This window comes from Poecilia latipinna, unplaced genomic scaffold (genome assembly GCF_001443285.1).
Source record: "Poecilia latipinna isolate Pla-1442-1.1 unplaced genomic scaffold, P_latipinna-1.0 Scaffold362, whole genome shotgun sequence".
In the NCBI taxonomy this organism is placed as follows: Eukaryota; Metazoa; Chordata; class Actinopteri; order Cyprinodontiformes; family Poeciliidae; genus Poecilia; species Poecilia latipinna.
In genome coordinates this window covers 132,750-155,729 of record NW_015112978.1, presented here as the reverse complement: position 1 = coordinate 155,729, position 22,980 = coordinate 132,750, and the positions used below count along the sequence as shown (strand labels likewise).

Genomic DNA, 22,980 nt, shown 5'->3' with positions numbered 1-22,980 from the left:
ACTGCTTCAGTTTTCTGTCGGTAAATACAGCACCGATCAAAAGGTACTTTGTTGCATTTTGTTTTGAGTTTAGTTAAAAAAAATGTATTGAGACAATTTAAAGACATGCTTTGATACATAAACGAGTATAATCATGTAATTGCTTCACTTTTGGTTGGCCTTAAAAGCTTTTTTTTTTTTTTTTTTTTTTGCTTTAATGCTCCATATTTTCTACATTTTTTTGTCGATGTGCAAAAAAGTTTAATAGCAGAATGTCAAAGCTCAGAAAAACTCAGAAACCACTATAAGCCAAAGAAAGGCCTTATTTGTTTTGTCTCTACATCCTAATAAAGAAAACTAATCAGGAGTCAAGAGGAACTCAAAAGTAACAGAGTAAGATTTTGAGTAATCGGGTTCTGTTCGAGGTTAGGCATTAATTACCCTCATTGAGGGCGACTTTCCCCAAAAGTCAATGGTTAAATTCTAAGAGAAAGAGGGGTGAGACGAACCTCTGTTCATGTATCCATATCTTTTTCATCGTTTCATTAAAGCACTTCACATGAGTTGTCTCATATACTGAAACTTCTGAGAAGATTTAGTTATCAGCTTTGTGAAACAGCAAACTCACCGTTCAGTTTGAAAGTTACCTTACTAAGCCTGTAACCCTGCCTTGTCGTACAGCCCTCAGGTTGAAGTGAAGGAAGCAGCGTCACATTAAAAAACTTAAATGTGGTGGTCCAATAAACACCATTACATCATCCATTTACTTTCACTTGAGGAACTGCGATGCACTAATTTTATTTATGCTTAAGATCTGCATGTTTTAAACATAACATTTAGGAACAGTACGTTGCTAAAGCACTAAGCAATAGTGTCTAATCCACTGCATTGTTCCCCAGCAAACAGCCTTGTAGGCTGAACAAAGGAACATGTAAGGGGCATGCAGGAAAGAATTAAGCTACCTCACCAGCCGGGCTCACACATACAATAATCCTGCTGTGAATCACGTCTTTGTGCGAACCAGAATGACCACAGCCCCAGTGACGGGCGCTTCAGCGGGAGTTACCTTGGCAATGCCATGGCAGCTCTAAACTCGGTGGGGAAAATAATAATAACTTAAATGCCTTTAGTTTGGCACTTATTGCAAACATTTGGGGTAAAGAAAACATCAATGCTGATTTTCCCTTCTCCGGGATAAATGAAGGACTATTATTTTTGTCCTTTTCCAAGTTGCATTTCCAGCACAGCGACCGCTTTTTAATTTCCAAACAGTAAAATAAAAATAAAAGAAATCTGGAGTACATAACTCCAAGATGCATGACTATTAAAGTCAACAATATTGCAACTTTGTCGAAAAGAAACTGTGCAACATTTAGGTTATAGACACTTGAAACATTATCTTCACATTTCCAAGTGGGGATTTTAAATGCTACACCTTACTGTGTAGATCCAAATGTATATTTACACACTTAAAAGGTGCTTTGTGTACATCTAACAGAGACGTTTTTTACCAGAAGAGAACGTTAAGGAGACTAATGTATCTGACCTGCTGAGGCCCTCTTCAACTGCATGATTATGTAGCATATTACCACAGCACCACATGCTGTTAACTATCACTGTAGCAGCTAAAGCATGAGTAATTCCACTAAAAATATTTCACCCACATCATAAAGAAACGTGATTATACTGCCTTGTAAAGGTATTCCTATCCCTTCAGGGGTTTCTTGTTTTTTTTTTTTTTTTGAACAATTTGTCACTTCACAACAACAAACCTCAGTGCATTTTATTAGGATTGCATATAAAGTGAAAGAGAGATGATTTTCTTTTTTTTATGTATAAATGAAAATCTGAAACAAGTGGCATGCATTTGCATTTAGTTCTACTAAATCAACTTGTACAGCCATAGTTTAATAAAATTGCAATTGTTGGAGTTGTTCCGTGTTGTTCTTTCGCAGATTTTTCTTTTTTTTTTTTCCTCCTTTGGTTTAAGCATTACATATTTCCTTTGGTTTTGGATGCTGTGCAGCTGGAAGGATTTTTGCTCTTTTTTTTTTTTTTTTTACTGTCAGACAGTTGTTATGATGGGTAACCTTGGCAACAATGTGGTTTGTTGTTACAACCAGGAGCAGCTGATTAGCATCTCAAAAGCTCAACAAATACTTGAACAACAACCCCAAACCTGAGAGGAGTTAAAAAAGGAGGCTTCATCGGTGCAGAGCAGGACGAAAGAGCAGAGAGAAAAGGAGGAAGCTCAAACCATCTCTTCCTGGGTTTCTAATCATACGGCCAGACAGAGATTAAAGAAGAGCTGCAAAAGCAAATGAGGTGGATTAGCAGAGCTTGCCAACAACTGATGGTGTCATCCAGGACATCTTACTGTGGGATATCAACTCTGCTGCCTGTAAAGTGTGATATTAGCATGTAATATTTGTGTATTTTGACTATGTTGCAGAAGACACTATTGCACAGCGTCTTAAGTTAGAGACATCTTCAGATTTGTTCTGAGACTGACTGCTACTGGAGATTTTTCTTGCCCACAGCATCATCATCCATTGCAACTTTTTGAAGATAATTGGAGGATTTGAGTTACAAATTATCCAAATAAGGTACGTTGAAAGGTACATTTCAATCAACTGTGCACATCGAGACTGAAATTGCTCAACCTCAGTCAGATTAGACAGTGGGACCATAATTAAATACACAAAGCCACAAAATGAACATTTAAACAAAGCAAATGTGTAACAAAAACAACATTTATTACACCAGAATTACACTATCAGTTCAACTAATTTAATCCAAGTCTAAGGAACAGTCACAAAATGTCACCAAAATGACTGTCCCTCTAAAATCTTTCAGAAAATCTTAGAAATGCAGTGAATCCTATCGAATCATATCGTTTGCTTAATATCGTAATATATATTGTATCGGGAGCAGAATATCATGCATTGTATTGTATCATGAGATTACACACAGCTCTATTGGACAGATAGCATCTGTGATCAATTTTCTAGTTTTACCAAATACTATCATTTAGATTTAGGTCTAAACTTTTATTAGGTCATTCCAACATCAATATTGTATGTTTGTATGTTTAGTGTCTTTGTTGTGCTGGAATCTGGACTTTCTCCCCAGTCTTAAGCAGTTCTTAAAAAGTTGTATTCTTACACTTCGCTTCATACATTTTTCCATCACATCTGCCCATCTTTGATTAGCATTTATACCAAGATGATCTCATATGAAAAGAACACCTTCTTCCAAATATTTTTTGGACCGCTCCAACACATGGAAATGCTTTGAACCAAACCATTCCCTTTAGCGCTGACTTAATGTTTAGGTTTATTGTAATGTTGCAAGGTGTAACCATAGCCAAGTTTGAATCTTTTGGAGCCTTGCAACCATGTAGAATATAATCTTATTAAACTATACTGAAGTATGTAGTTGTAATGTAATAACGTGAACAAGTAAAAGGAGTATCAATGATTTTGCAAATCACTGTAATAAAGTGTTTTACTTATGGGCAAAAATGTACAACTTGCACAAAACTTTACTAAACAATGCCTTTCAAAAAAAATACTTTAATTTCAAGCCCAAGCTTATATTAGTCTTTATTCCAGATCTGTAAAGCATTAACTTGATGGCTAATAATGTCAAAGCCTGACCTTAAAATTTAAACAAGCGTCTAATAAATTTGAAACAGTTGTTAAAGTGAAATAAGAGCGCACAGCAGATTTAAAAAGGCTGGGAATCATAAGGCAGAGTGACAATAAGTCCTAAACAAACATCAGACAGAGCAGCACTGAGAGAAGCTGACTCCTCCTCCTCCAGCATCAATACAGTCAGAAAACTCAGAGGGAAAAGTGGAAACCGCCACTATATTCAGCAACGATAAAAAAAGATAGGTATTGATTAAATGGAGATAACACCTCTATTTAAACATGGCTGTAGAAAATGAAGCAGCAAAGATAGATTTTGTCAATCAAGCATTAGTTTAAGAATTTTGTAATTTCTATGAAGGTGAAAAGCTTTTCAACACATGCCTATGACACAAACCATCTGTCAAACATACTGTCGCTCAAGTCAGTGCTACAAGTCTAAATGCAGGTCAGTCTAGAAACAGACAGTTAAAGTTTTGTATCATATCAGATTAACTTCCCCATTTAAAATGGAGAGTAGAATGAGATTTCTCTGTTTCAGAATATTTTGTTTATCAAGAAAGACTCTGTGGTTCCCTTTTCACCTGTCTGTTAGTTGGTGGCAGATGATAATGAAGAGAAAGAACAGTGAGGGCAAAGCGCCACACTGCAGGTCATTATCACAGCTGCTTCACCAACAGACCAGAGATCGGAACCGGATAATTTTCTCTCATCAGTAAATCACATTCTGAAAAATACTTTTTCTATTAATTAAACTAATCAAAATCAGGAACAGCCAACACTTTTTGTTCATCCATCAGCATGCACTCTCATTTGCCGCTTTTGGAAGTTTAATAAGAATCAGATGAAGGTTAGAGAAATACGCTTTGAAACATGGGGATAATCTTGTAAGTCCTTCATTTTCAAAGTGCTTGCAGCACATTGTCATCTTTTCTGTGCTATAGCCCTTGGGGAAAATAGCAATTCTGACCTCAAGTCAGTATTTGCCTGGAAAAAAAAAACGTCAGATCTGTGCCTCATCGCCATCACCTCAATCACAAAACGTATTAGCATGCTTGCGATTTGCTCTCCTTTGAGCTGCAAGCGGCGAATAAAAACACAGAAATTTGTCAGGAATGATGTGTCCCCCCATAACATGAAAATATCTAAAGGCACAGCGACACTTAAAGAAGAAGCAGGAATATTCCCCAGTGAATGGCAGCTGGGACGCATCTCAAAACAGAATAAAGCTGGGTAAACAATGTCACTTCTCGAATGCTTTTCACGTATACAACATTTACACAATTTTCAATTACATCCACACCATGCAGCAGAACTTAAAACCCAACAAAAACTTAATTTTACGCATATTAATCATCATATTAATCATTTTTATTTAAAAGACTAGTCTAGTCTTTTAAATAAGACTAGATAAGATAATAAGATAATAAGACTAGATAATAAGACTAAATAATGCTGATATTTACACCTGCATTTATCCACTGAGCAAAAGCAGGAAGAAAAAGCACATTTCATCATTAAAGCTGCAAAAAGAAACTGAACTTTGCTATTCTAACGCTCCAAATGCATGAAAAATGAATGAACATACCTTCATCTCTCTATGAGTCCTCTAGGTGACCAGTGTGAGGAATCCGAGGCTGCAAAAGGGAGGATGGAGATTATGCATTACAGAGGGTGGCCAACTTCAGTCTAGCACAACAAGACACGGTTATGTTATGATGACATCACTTCTTTTGCTACAGTGGTGCACGAAAAAAATTATAAAAACCGCCTCATTTGCTGTTTTTTTTTATTTTTATTTATTATCGCTATTATTATTAAACATCCTGATTTAGCCACTGACCTGTTGCTGGAGGACCAGGGATGGGTGTGTGTGTGTGTGTGTGTGTGTGTGCTTGGGCATTCGAGTCACATTCAGAAAGTAAAGCCGTGGCAGGCTGATCACTCTCTCGTTCGCAGAGTGCTTAAAGCCGTTTATGTAATGCCTGGTGTACTGTTGCCAGTCAAGTCAGTCAGACTCGGCTCTCTTGCTCCGAAGAACACAAAGTAACTACTCGCTGTGCAACATGGGAGTCTTCCCTGCCTTTCGTCGCTCGGCACAGATAACACGGATAATGTGGTCGTTTAATACTCGCTGAGAGCCTCACGGTGCTCTGCCTCCACCGTCTGCACCGCACTGACTCTACCAACAGTACAGCAGAGGGATGACGCCATTTCTGTAGCTGACAGTCGGACAGAAAGGAGGAACACCAGCGCTGAAAATTGCTGGGACCGTACACGCAATTTTCAGCTAGCAAATGCTTAAACATCATTTTCCCCTCCGACACAAATCTCTTTTGTCTTTTTTGAACTGTTCATTTTAGCTCTCTCTCCCTCTCTCTTGTCTCGCTGCAGAGTACACGCGACAGCAAAAAAAAAAAAAAAAAAAAAAAAGAGCGATAATAACTCCGTGAAACACAGTCACAAAACCTTTATATAAACATGTCACGTCGTTAAACTGTAACACAGCGACAGCGTTGAGTTAAACAAAGTGAGAGGCATTTGAAAACTCACTTTACTCGCTCTGAAAATGTTTTCTTTATCGACAGCTCCGACATTTCGCTGACTGTTTTTTGATTGAGCTGACAAAGAAACAAGTCGACGGAGCGGTTTTGCACCAAGGTCAAGCCCGAGGAAGAAAAAAACAAAAACAAAAAAAGAAGACTCACATCTTCGAGTCTTCCGACGTTTTATTGTTGAGGCAAGAGCCAAGGTCGGCAGCAGCCCCGCATTTCTGTGGCTCGGGAATGATCGCGGAGGATACGAGATCATCCGCCCCAGACAGTTCAACTAGAGAATGACTGACCGCCGCCGACAGCGCAGCTATTCCAGAAACATGTCCGTTTAAACCCGATTACTGTTTGAATCCCTTTCCCCCCCTCCCCCCACACATTGTTTATCACGCACACAACACTGGGACTTCTTCTCCCCTTCCGAAACGGGATCGCATCAGATCGGGGTTCCTCGATACAACGAGGCAGCCCATCTGCTCCAGCCTACACCGGGACAAGTCGGTCGTGAGAAGCTAACGACACCGATGGCACAAAAGAACCTCCTGACAGTGCAGTTTACCTGTTAAACTACGCCGTTGGATCGTTGGTCGACGACTCGCGTCCCGCAGCCATGTCAAATACACACACACACACACATACACACACACACACAAAAACACCTTCAACGAGTCCCCCCTGATTGTTTCGAGTAATATCACTTTCCAACGTCCGTGACAGGCGCTGCTCGACTGAAGCCTCCCCGAGGATTCCTCCGCTCAGCAACAACACAACGCTACGGTTAGCCACGTCCAGAAACACTGGAAACTATTCAACCTCGAAGGAGCATAACCTTTCACTGCGCTCATCAGCCTAATTTGTGCTCACCACAACACAACTTTATCATCAAGTTGTCCGTTCTCTCATTCATTTCCCCCTCTAGCCGCCCCCCTACGAAAGTACAACACACCATTAGTTAACAAGTTAGCTACAGTCACGGTTGGCTTAGTATCAGCAGGGAAGCATGCCAGTAAAATGTTCAAAATAGCGACCGCTTTGGCGAACAAAAGCAACACTTACCTTTGCTGTCAAGCTGAGGAACGCGTCTGCTCTTCGACGATAATGTATTAGTAATCCATAGGGACATTTATGTGGAAAGAATGACAGGCTTTAACGTCCGTTGAATCCCGGTGGATGTTGGATGCGGACTGGTAAAAGTGGTTTTCGCTCAGAGCTGCTGTTTGCCTTGTTGAGTAGCTGCTCTAACCTAGCTCTTTCTGTGATCCTCCGCCTTCTGAGAATGATTGACGTCGAGAATAATCCCGCCTCTCTTCAAAAGCACGACTGCCCATTGGAGAACACCATAAAACCATACGCCTTCGTGACACAGGATTGGTTGATCCGGGAGAAAAATATGCACAGCAAAGAGTTCGATGTAATCCTACTGGGTGGTTGTCACAATACAAGGAAAAAAATTCTGAAAGACTACAACTCCCACTGCTAACGAATAGGTTTGCTTGATATATGAAAGCAGGACGTCCCGATAGTGATAGGAGTGCTTTTACCTATTTGCAAACAGCAAAGAGTGTTAACAGGGCAACATCAAGGAATAAATCCAACACCTATCAAATGACATTTATTTCTCAATAGGCTCTGCGCGTGCGCTATAACGTGGCCGAAGGTTATATATTGAGCTCATCAAAGCTGGCTCTTTTAAGGCTTGACTGTTCACGGAACGGTGCGTAACATAAGCAGTGCTACTTAGCATAGCATCGTTCGAAGTAGACACGAGCACCTGGAGCTATAATGGTTTAAAAGTCTTGTACTGAAAGTCATATCGTGTGCCTTATATGCCCCAGCGTGGAAGTGCGAAGTTTAATTCTGGGAAAGGAAAGAAAGGAATGCTCAACTGGGTCATTTCGACGCGTTTATGTTAGCCCGCTTCCGCTAAGTAATTAGCAGACTGGCTAACCGGAATTCGGGGACGCCTGGTGAGCAGACCGACACACGGCAGCTAAGGTGGGTGGGGTTGGGAACTGTTAATAAATATATATATATAAAGTCAGTAAAACTGTTTTAAATTCTCTCTTATTGGATATAATATGCCAACAAAACTTGCAACAAGAACATTAAACGGTGTTTTTAACGAATTGCATATTAAATCCCTTGCGAATTGAAATCTAATTTTTGACATTTAGTATATTGTGGGGTTATAGAAATCCTTTAATCTCCCACAAATGACCACAAACTGTTGCATTTTAAAGGTTTTTTGAGGCTAATTTATCATCTATTTTTGTGAAAAACTGGTCTGCTGAATACATTTTTAAAAGAAATTATCAAAACTCCCTCACCTTTTTCTGCTCTTGAAATTAATTAAAAACGAAACTATAAAATGTTGTTAAATAAAACAGTCCCCCCCGGCCCCCACAAATGACCCAAAAGCAGAGGGCTGTTTCTTTTTTTTTTTATCAAAGGAAACCTACAAATGCAGCAAAATCTTCTGGATTATACGACTTGGCTATCTGTGTAACTAAAACCCAACTAAAATATTAGAGTATCTCTTTATGTCCTTTACAAGACAAATGATAACTTTTGCAGTTCATTATGGAGCAGAATACATTTAGTTACGTACTTATGCTTGACCTATGTTTCCAGTTTGTTGGGTTTTACATGACCTGACATCCAGTTGTAGGTTTCAGGTTATACAAACAGAAACTTTCACTCTGTAAATAGTCCTGACAGTCACATTGCAAATGACATGAAAAGATAAAACTGTTATATATACAGTGTGTACATAGTTTGTGGTACACCGTCATGGTTTCATACAAAATGGCAAATATTTATGTGTAATGCTGCTCAATACTCCCTGAAAGAACTGCATGGTGGTGTTTTAAGATATCTCACTTAAAGCCAAATCATGGTGAAATTTTATCTTTTAACGATCACACAACCTAATATAGTTGTGTAAATGGTCTTAGCTGAAGATAAAAATGGCATTTCCCATCAGTTTCCCTCATGAAATTGTAATTTATGCATGAAATGGCACAACTCCACTTCACCATTCTTGGTAACTTGTTTTGTTTATTGAAAACTTTTCAAACTTTAATAACTAATTTTTACAGCTTTGTTTCCCTCAAGCACTGCCTTTATGTTTGACGTTCTTTCTGCTAATATGGCAAAATGTTTAGTAATGTATTGTGAGTAGGAGGTGACCTTATCATATTTCAATAGACATCACCACACAAAGTATACATATTTCTATAACACGTCTTTGAAAATAAAACTGTTGTTCATCTATTTGAGAGGAAAATGCTTGGATTTACTGTTGGATATTTAAATCATTTGCTTTGCTTTGCTATGATCGGTCATTATTTATGTGATGCACAGCCTCCCATCCATGCAAAACTCCACTGTTGAACAGGAATTTATTTTTCAAAACAAAGTGTATTTTACTAATAATTAGAATGATTAGCTTTACTAAGCGTTTAATTATCTGCGTAGTAAATAGATGCAAAGTGTACAATGGGCTGATTCCTGTCACCTAGGGTAATATCACATCCAAAAGTAAGAAACCAGTAGGTGATTTGATGCATGGAGTTGCATACTTGCAGAATGTTTTCTCACCTTCATATACATCAGATCGACACAATCATAAACTTGACAGGAGCAACATGTTTCATATTCTATTTTTTGCTCCACATGTGGTTGTGAGGTGAAGCGTGTGCTCACACAGTGTCAAAGTAACGGTGATGGTGAAATATGTTGTCAATATATTCCGCTTTTTAGTGTATTAGTGAAGTGAACCATTAAAACTGAAAAAACGCTTTAAGATAACAATGTTTGCTGTCTACCATTGACCCTCTGCTGCGCGAGTGGAAAAATGTCTTGTTGGCATCATGCAAGCTGGTTTTTAGAGAAAGTTGGTTAACATTTGATATTGCTGTGGGGATTTTTACTTGGCTAAATTCAGTGTCACATCTGTGGTCAAAGTTATGGTTTTTTTTTTGTAAAATTTGTCAGAGAAGAACCAGAGCAACTGTAAATGTGGTTAAAAATGAGCAAGTTGAGCACGATAAGCAATCATACGCCTAAAGTGAACCTTTATAAAGTGAGTAGCTCAGATAATGGACTTTAATATGTTTGTTAGTTTATAAATACTGAACTTCTTGGCATTAAAATATATTAAAGATCATCTGTCATGGCGTCAACCTTCCAGACCTCTCAAGTTTTCTGGTTCTGATGCATACCAGAACCAGAAAACCAAACATTGGAGAAGCACCATTCAGTTTTTATTCTCTCCTAATCTGGAACAAATGTCCAGAAAACTTTAAAAATGCAGAAACCCCAATATCCTTTAAAGGATGGCTGAAAACCCACCTGTTTAGATTTGCCTTTAATAACTGGAACATAATTGATTTCATCTGTATTCCAACTTTTCATAACTTTCCTTTATTATGCCACCATATTTCAATGTTTCTTTGTTTTATGCTTTTATAAGTTACAGCACTTTAAAGCTTTGTTGCTGAAATATGCTATACAAATAAACTTGCTGATAGTTTTGTGCTGAGAAACCACAGATCACTGAAGATAAACACAAAGGTCCAATCATGTGTATTCATGATGTGACCCCTTGCATAATAATGGAAAACAACTAGATTTTGAAAAAAGTGTAATAATTTCACCATTATTTCTGTAGTGTCTCATCTAACCTGCACACTTTGAGGATAATGAGACTTGAATGTGCGTTCTGATTTTCTGTATCACATTAAAAAGTCACTTGTACCCTGAATCAGTGAGCTCTCACCTTAATGAGTGACGCTCAATTCCTCATTTTTCTGAAAAGTAACTTCCTGTTACTAATCCAGAAGACGAAAAGCTTTTTTCTTTTATTTACAATTTTCTGTGATATTCCTGCAAATAATTTATACAATATTTTTGAGATCAGGAGATAAAAACACCCAAAAGCATGCTAGAACAAGATTTAAATTAAAAATTCTAAAATATAACTTTTTTTATCAACTACATTCAACTACCTAAAATATGGAACAATCACTGAAGAGCATTACTAATTTAAAGCACATCGTCAATGTTTTTATGGTAAAACAATTTGCTCCCAAACTGTCTGTTTATCTGGGTTATGTTTATTCCGACTGTGATAAATATACACAGATGAATCATATTAGCCTGCAGTGCTTTAAAAAAAAAAAAAAACACACAGCCATCTACTTCAGCTGGTTTTATTTTCCTTTCCTTGCGTTTGTTGTCTTCCAGTTTTGAGAGTTATCAGGAAGCGATGGATGGTTCCTCTCAACCCGCCTCAGACCGAATTCTGCTAGAACCGTACAAGTACTTGTTGCAGCTGCCAGGTGAGTCCTTTTGTTTTTTGGGAAATGTGAAGAAAAGAAAATAATAAACGGACAAAAAACACTGTAGTTTGCTGAAGAATCCTGTGCAGCTCATTTGATTTCAAGCCAGTTTGTGCATTTAGGTTTTTCTAGAATATGTGTCAAACTCAAGGCCCGTGGGCCAAATCTGGCCCACTTTAGTTTTTCATGTGGTCCTCTAGATTCTATACTAAACATTAAGTTTGGTTAAATATTATGTTATCAATCAAATCAATGCAGTTTTTATCTGTTTACTGTCAAATTATATCAATCAGTCCCTCCAGTTTCTTGCAAATTATCATGGAAATAATATATAATAGGGAGTTTATTGTGAATTTTTTCTCAAAAATTGTCAAAAACTTTCTGACTGGTACTAAGCAGTGCAGCCATGATTCACGATCTATACAGCGAGTAATAAAAAGTTGCATTTACCGTCAGAAATAAGTGTAAATATTTTCAAATTAGTATTACACACTTTGGTTTCTATTGCAAAAAAATCACAAAAACAATAAAAATTCTGAAAAGATGTTCAATATTATTTAATTTTAAGAATTAATTAATATTTTTTAAAGTTTAGGTTTTTATCAATACATTCTAGCACAACCGGCCCTTTAAGAGCATTTATGATCTGGATTTGGCCCAAAATGAAAATGAGTTTGACGCCCTTCTCTAGAACATCCCATAAGATCCCTCTTTAACTCAGTAAAACAGTTATTACTGCTGATGCAACGGGCATGGCAATTTTTGATTCTGAAGCAAGATGTTGCACAAATAGATGTTTTCAGCATTGTTTGTTCATTTAAATGACAAGGCTGCCAGTGTAACATGGTTATTAGGGTAAATTGTCGGGTTGTCTGTGGCTTTCAAAGAATATCTGCTGCCGTTTTTATCCCAGGAGTTTCTGAAGGTCCATTCAGTTTGTTTCAGTCCTTCCAGGGAGTTGTAATTTCAGCAATTAATGCATATTGGAAATTTTGTTGAAAACTTGAAATTCTTCGCAAATGCAACCAATCATAATAATGATTTCCGTATTTCCTTTATTTCTGACCAATCACTGCAACTTAGCTGAATTTTGACCATTTACTTTAGCCTCTATTTAATTTGGCTTCCAGTTTAGCTATGACTCCTGAAAGCCTAACCTGCAAGATAAAAGCATGTGTGATGCTACACAGTAACATTTACCTTATTTTTTTAATCACAACTTCTGTAATTTTAGGTAGCAACAATCACAAAAAAAAATATTGCAACATTCTGGAGGGACTGATTTTTAAAATAAATATCCTGACTTTTTAAGGATTTTAGATTTAGATAATATTTTAGCTACTCGAGCCTAAAATGGCATCTGAATGCTAAACATGTTGCAGCAGCGCAGACATCCTCAACTAATGTCAGTGTCCTCAGTTTGCATTTCTAAGAAGGAATTTTTTAAAGAAGTCGCATGAATGATCAGATGAAACACTTTAATGCTGAATGGGTATAACAGCACTTTGGATCAATCTGATGGCTGAATAACCTAAATAACGGATTAAAAACAATAAACATGTTTGTTGTGATCATGTGTCTCTTTGTTCAATAAATTAGCAGCAAAAGGGGGTTTTGAAATGAAAATATAGCTTGTTTTGTCAATATATAACTTTAGATTAGCATGTAATAATTAAGTAATTAGGCCCTGGAATTAACTTGACTGTTTACTGTCTGCTTTGATATAACTTGTTGATAATTCAGTTTGTACCACATTAAATTTAAGTTTTAGTTGATTCGGTACACACACAACGTACACAAAGTTGTTCTGCTAAATAAAGAGGGGCTTTATTTTTTAAATATTTAAATTTAACAACTGGTGACAGAGAGGAAGCTGCTGAAGCAGAACAACCTCCTGAATCATGAGCCTGTTGTTAAACGTCTTGCACATGTTTGCAACAAGCATCAGTAGTGAAGCTGAAGTAAAATGTAGTTTTAACTTCGGACTAGTTAAGCAATGTATTTCTTTGTTCTCTCTGCAGGAAAACAAGTGAGGACAAAACTTGCCCAAGCATTTAACCACTGGCTCAATGTACCAGAAGACAAACTGCAGGTGAGAAACGGCGCATTTCAAGTGCTGCTGCTCTGTTGCAGGCGAGTCTCAGCGGAAGGTGGGAAGATGATGTAGTTGATTGTTGATGTAGCACTGCTCCATTTATATTTACATGACATGTAGTGGCCTTTTTTAGAGGTTCTTGTGAGGTTTCACGACTAGAATGCAGAATTTGTCTTGTTTTCACACATTTGATTCGAAGCTCATTTCACACTTTTTTTTGTGCAACAAACATTTATGTTCTGGTGATGAGCAACAAGCAGGGAGGCCTGCTGGCTTCACATCGGGCTGGATCAGGGCGAGTTAGTTTTTGTGACACTTGTCTGAACTTGTTCAACTAGTCTGGAGGAAATCTGGTTAAAGATCCAATAATGAGCTCCTCTCTTTCAGTGATAACCTCCCTCTGTGTTGAGTAAGTCTCTGTTTAAGCCCTTTATAATCTCCTCATACATTCTTCTAGCACTAAGCTTTATTGAATATTTGACGCTTTACTTTTTGAATCTGAAGTGTTATTTGTTTTCTGCTAAAGAAAAGAAAATACCGAAACAGTTACTTTATGGGATTACTTACTGTAATAAACGTATAATATAGTTTTAGTTTATTGGATTCAAATCAATTAATATTTTACCCTCTGCAAGGTGAGGTGTTTTGGTACTGTTGTGATTTTGTACAAGACAATAAGTCATTTTTTTATATATAAAAGGAAATTGATCTCCACCTGTGTGTGGTTGTGCATTTGTTTTCTGATGGCGTTTGTGTATTTTTACCTTGCTTCAAACTTTTTAGATGTACATTTTAAAGTTTATCAAAGCTAACGTATAGAGAATTAAGTTATCTTCACTTCACTTTTTTGTGGCCTCTGCAATTTAATAAAAATTTATTTAAAAATTTTATAAAACTTTTGGTTAAACTTTATTTGACGGGGTGTGCATAAGACTGACATGACACTGTCATAAACATGAAAGAACACCTGTCATGAATATGAAGGAGTCTTTATGAATGTTGTCATGAAGTGTCATTCGGTAAATAATGACACTTTTAAAGCAGAATTGCTTTAAAAGTTGCCTTGAATGTCCATTAAAAGTGCCAACTTTGCATTAAAGTGTCATTATTTACAAACGAATGCAAAGTTGAGACTTTTAATGGATGTTGAAGGCAACTTTTAAAGCAACTTTGCATTAAAAGGGTCATTATTTATCGAATGAGACTTCATGATAAGTCATATATATTCATAAAGACTCCTTCATGTTCATGACAGTGTCATATCAGTCTTATGCACACCCCATCAAATAAAGTGTTACCAAAAGTTTTTTTGTTACTCTTACAGTCAGTAAACAGACATTCAGTAGTTACATTGCAATAATCAATCACCCAGTGACTGAAATCAGACATTCCCCAGTAATTATCAGGTAAATTACTGAAAAAGAATCTCGGACTTAAGAGATGCAATAACGAGCAGCAAGACAATTTTTTCTCTGCTGATATTTTGCAGTTGGTTTCTGTTTTACTCTGACTTTGCTGTCACTGAAGTTTGCCGTACTTTGACCAAACCCCCTTCATTTAAATATCAGAACATAAAATAAAGAGTGAAGAGTTAAAAAGTCTCAGAAAAAAACATAAAGTAGCTTTGCAAAATAAGTGTCACAAAATAAAACATCATTATGAGATAGATAAATGTGGGAATATTTGTTTTCAGCCAGTTGTCTGTCTTTACAATATATTGAATATGTAGAAAAGGTTGTTGACCCAGGCTGTTTGTTTGCTGTAGAGAGAGAGAATAACAGCTGATCCTGATTTTCAGTAACACACAGGAATCCTGACAATTCTCCCAATCCACATCAGCATCGATAAACTCTGGATGGGGCCGATTAGATGGCAGCAGACCTGCTGACGCAGCTTCATTGACATTACTGTTTTTTACAGGAAGAATAAATCAAATCAGCCATTTTGATATTTTTTCTTGATTTGGTAGTTGACACTTTTGACCTATTACTGCTTATTAAAAAGGAGGTGTGCACATTGGCAAAGAGATTGACCGTTTTAATCAGTTTTTACGTTTTATTTACCTTAAATTACGTGCCTCCAGATGGCAGTATTTCTTACCTTTTCAACACTGATGGTCCTTGATCAATACAGCGAGAAACAGTCACATTTATCATCATACATAAGTGCAAATATTACAAAATTATTTTCTAATGATTCTACATTAGCACCAATGAAATCTATGATTTTGATTGCAAACAAATCAATGTGGAAAAAATGTCAAATATTTATTTTTAAGAAGTACTTATCAAATGCAGAGACAGCTACTTATTCATATTTTAAGTTTTGTTAATGGATTTCATCAATACATTCTGACACAACCAGCCCTTTAGGACATTTGTGATCTTGCTATGGTCCAAAATGAAAATGAGTTTAACTCATCTTAAATGGTCCTGAATGCTAAGTTTCGACTCGGTCTGTTTCGGTCAGCCATCACTGTTGCCTCCTGTAGCCATTTTATTATCAAATCTGCAGAAAGCTTTCGGGTAGGAATGTGTGTGTTCAGATGAATTATTGGACATCTTACTGCAGGATTCCTTTGCATTTAATCGCATCTTCCACACTAAATATAAAAACACAACATGCCAACATTTCTATTTTAAGATTTCATCTCCTCCCTAAAGCTAAAATGTTTTATTTTTAGAGTTTTGAGGATAACTAATTACTCTTTACACCTGCTGGTGTTTTCGTGGTAACTCCAGTTCCAGCAGAAGCTGGCTGTCATGGTACAGCGGGTAGCTGAGGTTTAAATCTGTGTAACAGCTCTGTAAACTCCAGCTGAACCCTTCACACAGGCCGAGAGCTCTCCTCTTGTCATCATTAGTTCACTGCTGCCAAGAAGTCGCCGCCATGGAAACAACGGCGCCTTTAGATAGACGGGGCACCGACAGTGGCACGCTGGTTTTCGTGCCGGTACGCCACAGGTCGTGGATGTTCCCCGCGTTTCGTTCGGTGCTTTGAAGCCGTTTGCTTTTCTTTGCTTCTCTCTGAAAAGCGTAGTTGTTTATTTATGGTGCTCTTTCACTCTGAAATCTCTACATGAGTGCATCTGTTGCTTTGGTGTGAGAGGTTTTTGTGCTTTTCTGTGACTCATGCAGCTTCTTTTAGTGAATAACGAGAAAGCAGGAGGCGCATTAAGACATGTTCTGTGCTGTGTAGCAACACATGATAAAATTACACCTTTGAAATGTGTTAAATGGATGTAGTGACAAATATTTACTCTGATTCTAACAGTTTCTGTTATATCTGTGTTGGTTTGTCTCCTATAGGTCTAGATTATTCAAAGTTGGTTAAAACACAGTTTGGAAAAGTCTGGAATTTGATTTCAGTATTTTACAGATTTGGGGGAAAAAATTGATTAAAGAAAATAGTGTCATTCCTCCAGGAAACTAGAATTTGCATCAGTTTAAATTTATCTTTAAAAAAACAATCCAGTCTGATGCAATAATCTAATTTTAGATGTTTAGTTTTTATGAGCTGCAAGCGATAAATCACCATAACAAATAGAAATAAAGGGTTGATCACATCAGCCTGTGTCTAATTAATCTGAATATTGTTGCATAGATAGTTGCTGAATTAATTTAACTTTTCAGTAATATTCAGATTTACTGAATACGACTGTTACTAAGACAAAATCTAAAATTTTGTCTTTTTATCTCTTTTGTTTGATCATTTGCTTAACGCTACTATTGTTGCATATGAAGAAATATTATACAACTCAAACACTGTTTTAATGTTTAAACAATCGAAATAATTAAGTTTCATTCAATTCAGCTTATTTATATAACACCATTCAAAACAAAAAAGTATTCAGTCCTATCCTTCATCATCTCCAGTTGATCCAGTTATGAAACGATGGAATCAAGTTCAGTTTATTACTCAATTTTCAAAAATAAAGCAGATGGATTCTCACACACACAAAACAAACACAAAGGTGATGATGTCAAATGGAAAATATAAAGTGGAATAATCTCATCTACATAATGATGAGGGAATTATATTAATAAGAATGACACATTAGCTGTCAAACTTCATGTTTTTTTTATATTGACATTGGTCTTGTTCCATTTCCTGAATTGCTTCTTTCCATCTTCATTTTAAACATTATATTTTGTTTGTTTAGGTTTCAGATTCTGGTTTTGAAAAACATATTTGTCTAAATCTGCTTGCAGCTAATCATGCAATCCTTACAGAAAGACTGCATCAGTTGACTGGAGTTGATTTGCGCTGTTTTGCCGCTGACCAGCTTGATCCTACATGTAACGGTTATTAGTTTGGACAGATTATTCTGAGCCTGCTTTGCAGTACCGGTTCCAGCCCTGTGATTGGTTTAATTAACAGATCACAGCACGAACAGGAATCCAACAAGCTTCTCATTAACTTTTCTTTAAATGTTATTTTATGGGGTGAAGACTTGTTGTTGAGGGAGACACTACAGGAGTTCACAACACAGCTGTCTGCTATTTGTAGCACTTAATAAACCAAACTTTAATGCTCCAAAAGTCGTTTTTGAGTCATCGGTTGTTGCAGCTGTAGTGCGTTGATGACTAAGACTGGATGCGGGTCCATGCCTTCACATCCTCTCCGTTTGGTTTGCCTGAAATTTTCTGCAGAAAATACTTGATGATACAGTTGGGACAAAAAAGGTGTTTTTAGAGATGTAAAAAGTTTTTATTAGGTGCTACAGAGGAACATCCTACATAAGTTAGTATGTAATGAAAGTTTAAATGAACTTTACTGCGTTTACATGCGTACCTGATTGATATTAAATTTATATTCTAGTTCATTATGAGCCTGGATGACAAAAACAAAATGGTATTCTTAAATGAAAACATTTTGAGATTAGCTAAATTACAAGACACCTTTGATAAATACACTGCTCAAAAAAATAAAGGGAACACTCAAATAACACATCCTATATCTGAATGAATGAAATATTCTCATTGAATACTTTGTTCTGTACAAAGTTGAATGTGCTGACAACAAAATCACACAAAAATCATCAATGGAAATCAAATTTATTAACCAATGGAGGCCTGGATTTGGAGCCACACACAAAATTAAAGTGAAATGTTCCCTTTATTTTTTTGAGCAGTATATTATAAATCTGTAGGCTTGCGACAATGACAAATCTTAGATAAAAAATTGCAATAAATGATGTTTTGAGACCATTTTCAAGTAATATAATGGTCTTGGCATAATAACGCAAGTACACTCTCTCAAAGATCAATAAGCTTTAATTTCTAACAAATGTTAAAAGACATTTTAAATATCCAAAATAATTTTAAAAAGATACTGAAATCTGAACAAAATTGTTCTTTTTAAAAAGGGATTTTTCTCATACAATCTTTGGTAGAGATATGAGAAAAACGATCAATCATCCAAAGGAAAACTATTGAGCTTGTTTTAATTTATTATGTAATTTATTGGTTATTACAAAAGGCTCATACATTTAATATGCAAATCTTAAAAGAAATATTGGTTTTGTCTGTTTATACAGATGTTTTTGCACTAAGTGATCCATTTGGATCAAACACCTCAGCACAAATTGTGAATATTTATCAGATATTTGCTTTGGGACATTGAAAAATAACCCAGTAAGTTTTACATTTGGTTCCAAATAATGGAGTATGAATCGAAATTGTGGCCATTATATAGGAATGACCAGATTTGTGTCATTTTAAGAAATTGTGAGTCTGTGCTCATGGTCTGGAGCTTTGATAGAAATTGAGGCAATAAAATAAAGAAGTAAGTTGGCTAGACGTTGGAGCTCAGCTTTAAGTCTAAAACATTTTAAAAATCTGGTTCCTGCTTTTGGGATTTCAGAGATTCAGTTGTACTTTAATGATCCTTTTGCTCTTTAACTCAAACAGCAGATTGTAGCTTTATGCTCACTGATGCTGGAGGGAGAAATGTTGGGACGCTTCCAACGTGAGGCATGTTTTTGTTTTTTTGAATAAACTACTCGACCGGTTTGGCCTTGGCAATCTGCCCAATCTAGAGAGTCTCTTCTTTGTCCTGCCAGATCCCATCCTAGCAGCTTCCACCAGCGGGACACGCCGCTCGTCTTTTCAGACAGCAGAGCGGACAGCGGGAACCTGATGGTGCTCAGAGTCCAACACGGTTTACAAGTAGAATATCTTCCTGATGGACAGAAAAAAGGTTTATTTACAGATAAACCTCACAAAAAGATCGAAGTTGCAAACGAATGTCTATATTTAGGACTTGATGTTTTGGCTCTTTACAGCAAATAAAGTTGCTGCTAGACGTCTAGCATCCCATTAGATGCTAGATATCTAATGGGAATCTCATCAGTAGGTCTTTGCTGAGCTTTTTGATGCTCTAATTGCTCTACTGGAAATTCATTGTCGAAAAATGTAGACATGGCGCCATCTGCTGTGTCATAGCTGTAATGCACATTTTAAACAAAAAATCTGTTTCTTAAAGTTAGGAGGTAGGAATGAAAGTTATCAATTGAGTTGATCTAAAATTGATTGATCTTACCCATGGATTATTAATTTATAAGCAGCTATTTTATTAAAAAAATCTGAGTTTTCTTTTGTATCAGGAGGGCTGACTGTCTTTTCATTGGACAAAGGGCTAGTTTTTTATAAGAATATAGCAAAATTATTTAATTTTAACACTATTTTGCCTCTGTATTAAATACTGACTGAATAAGCAGACAATTGTGGTTCTCAGGTTATTAAACTTCAACATATTTATGAAATATAACAAACAGGAACCTCTTGGGTTGATGAAAAGAATTAAAATATGTGTGACACTTAATGAATAGAGAAATGTTCATACTGTGGTTGTTCTTGAAGGAATGTTAAAACTTTGCTCCATAAAGTGCATTAACTCAAAACCAACCTTGCTCATTGCCATCATGTTTTTTTTCCCCCATTATGTTTTCTCTGTTATCTCCTCCACTTTTCAGTCATCACATCCTGACCTCCATAATGCATCAGTAATTTTTAAATGAGAAGTTGACGCTGCTTGGCTCGGCTGAGTGAGCACTATTAAGGTGAAAGTTGAGAAGCTAGTCGAGTGTTTATATTTCAAAATGGATAAAGCGCAGTTTCATTCTACACTGGACTCTGTTTGGAAAGATTTGTACAAACCACCAGACAGTAATTCATGTACAAATCAGAAACTAGATGCAGGAATAAACTAAAATAAAATCAAGGAAATAATTAAAAAGGAAAACAAATATATTAAAAACACAGAACCATAATGGACTACAAAGCTGCTAAATTATGTTCTGCAATAATACATTTCTTAGCATTAGGATTCACATATTAGGAATCCTTAAATAATCAGTTTCTATGTTATGTGACATAGAAACTGATTTTTCACACAAAAAAAAACATTTTCTTACATTTGGACCATTTCTCCTTCCTTCTGGTATTGTTCCTCCATCTTCGTTTCTGTATAAACTGGTTCAGGATCACCAGCTGCGCCCTCTGGTGGATGATGGCCAAACTACAACACTAAAAGATCTAAATGGATGTTATAAATCAGTTGGAACTAATTTTAACCTAATAAACCATTAATCGACAATTGTAAGACGATTAGGGTCCATATTGGGAGTACCATTTGTTTTTTTTTCTGTTGTTGCTCTGGTGATTTTTACTTATTGAGATGAATCAACAAAGATGTTTGTGTTTTGCTCAGGTGATCATTGAGGTGACGGAGATGCTGCACAACGCCAGCTTGCTGATAGACGACATCGAGGACAACTCCAAGTTGCGTCGAGGCTTCCCGGTGGCTCACAGCATCTACGGCATTCCCTCGGTGATCAACTCGGCCAACTACGTGTACTTCCTGGGGCTGGAGAAGGTTCTGATCCTGGAGCACCCAGAAGCCGTACGAGTATTTACCCGCCAGCTGCTGGAGCTGCACCGCGGCCAGGGCCTGGACATCCACTGGAGGGACACCTACACCTGTCCCACAGAGGAGGAGTATCGCAACATGGTGCTACAGAAGACCGGGGGCCTCTTCGGTTTGGCCGTGGGGCTCATGCAGCTCTTTTCAGACTGGAAGCAGGACCTCAAGCCCCTCCTGGACACGCTGGGGCTGTTCTTCCAGATCCGGGACGACTACGCCAACCTGAGTTCCGACGAGTACAGCGAGAACAAAAGCTTCTGTGAGGATCTGACAGAGGGGAAGTTCTCGTTTCCCACAATCCACGCCATATGGTCGCGCCCGGAGAGCACCCAGGTGCAGAACATCCTCCGGCAGCGCACGGAGAACATGGACATCAAGAAGTACTGCGTGGACTACCTGGAGAAGGTGGGATCTTTCGCCTACACCCGACAGACCCTGCGGGATCTGGAGGCGGAGGCTTACCGCCTCATCACGGAGTTGGGAGGGAACCCTCAGCTGGAGAGCCTGATCAAACATCTCAGCCGCATGCATAATGAAGCAGAGGCCTCAGCAGAGTCCAACAGAGAGACGAAATCCAGCCAAAACTACTGACACACTCCCTCACACTCCTGCTTTCCTGAACGCAGAAGATGCACATTCCTGAAAAGCTCCAAACTAACCGTTGTGACGGCAGACGAGCTCCAAGTGTGGCTTAAAATAGTACCCATGGCTGATTCTTACATCTGAAGTGCTGCAGTGCTCTCAGGAATAGAAATTAAGCAGCAGAACTACAGTCAGTTTCTGCTTTACCACTTGACAAGATTATTACAAAAAAAAAAATCATAAATCTTGAAAGCCTTTTCTTCTGATGCACACTTCAGTGGATCTAAGTGCTTTTTGTCGGTTCCAGTTAATCCAGTTAATTGAGTGAACGTTGTTTTTGATTTAAATCTCTAACCGGAGTGATTTGAGGTCCCATAATGGCTGAATCAGCAGGGAGTCGATTCAGCCCTGCAGAAAAACAGCCGTGTGGTTTGTTCTGATTGCTCTGTAACAATGATGTTAGTGACTGTTTCCACGCAGTCGTCTCACAGCACAAATCCTCACAGCTACCGTGATGCTCACATATTTATATATTGACACTGCTGTATTCTAGGATCTTGTTTGAATTTCTTGAATAAAAAATTTTTTAAATCTAAATTATGTGTTTTGATTTATAAATCTGTTCTCACTGGCATGAAGTCTTCTTCTAGTCTGGTTTATTCGAACTCTGGGAAAACAGCGCCATCTTTTGACGACTGGACCATTAATTTTACCTAACATATTAGTCAACTGTATGAAAATAGGAGAATTTGTTGCATTAAAATGTTGGCTAAAAAATTATTCATTTTTTAAAATGTATATAACAAAACTGTATATTTACACTGGAGTTCCACAACAGAATGACAAAAAAG

General features: G+C 37.2%; 2 protein-coding genes across 8 annotated transcripts in view; one reads left to right on the top strand and one right to left on the bottom strand.

The window, feature by feature from the left end:
* Nucleotides 1-7,736, bottom strand: part of arid4b (AT-rich interaction domain 4B) — a 60,801-nt gene extending 53,065 nt beyond the window's left edge. For 4 of the 6 annotated variants that reach the window (XM_015036245.1, XM_015036249.1, XM_015036250.1 and 1 more), the window contains exons 1-2: nt 7,241-7,736; nt 5,221-5,269 (exon numbers count right to left, since the gene is read on the bottom strand). In XM_015036245.1, the coding sequence (XP_014891731.1) occupies nt 5,221-5,226 (6 nt within the window). In that variant the 5' untranslated portion in view covers nt 5,227-5,269; nt 7,241-7,736. Of the gene's footprint in view, nt 1-5,220; nt 5,270-6,340; nt 6,698-6,743; nt 6,838-7,240 lie in introns of those variants that run through there. The other 2 variants (XM_015036246.1, XM_015036248.1) reach the window with 2 other exon arrangements.
* Nucleotides 7,737-7,875: 139 nt separating this feature from the next.
* On the top strand, nt 7,876-22,726 carry ggps1 (geranylgeranyl diphosphate synthase 1). 2 transcript variants are annotated; one of them, XM_015036253.1, is made up of 4 exons: nt 7,876-8,151; nt 11,432-11,526; nt 13,548-13,618; nt 21,335-22,726. In XM_015036253.1, exons 2-4 carry the CDS (start codon nt 11,454-11,456, stop codon nt 22,136-22,138), a joined length of 948 nt encoding a protein of 315 aa, XP_014891739.1. In that variant the 5' UTR covers nt 7,876-8,151; nt 11,432-11,453; the 3' UTR covers nt 22,139-22,726. The 2 variants fall into 2 exon arrangements, with proteins under 2 accessions (XP_014891739.1, XP_014891738.1); XM_015036252.1 differs by having other exon boundaries at nt 7,876-8,179.
* The last annotated feature ends 254 nt before the right edge of the window (nt 22,727-22,980 follow it).

Excerpts from the sequence above, each read along its gene's own strand:
- ggps1 (XM_015036253.1), top strand. The coding sequence starts at position 11,454 with ATGGATGGTTCCTCTCAACCCGCCTCAGACCGAATTCTGCTAGAACCG. Across the intron at positions 11,527-13,547 it reads GTACTTGTTGCAGCTGCCAG|GAAAACAAGTGAGGACAAAA; the intron begins GTGAGTCCTTTT and ends TTCTCTCTGCAG. Across the intron at positions 13,619-21,334 it reads TACCAGAAGACAAACTGCAG|GTGATCATTGAGGTGACGGA; the intron begins GTGAGAAACGGC and ends TGTTTTGCTCAG.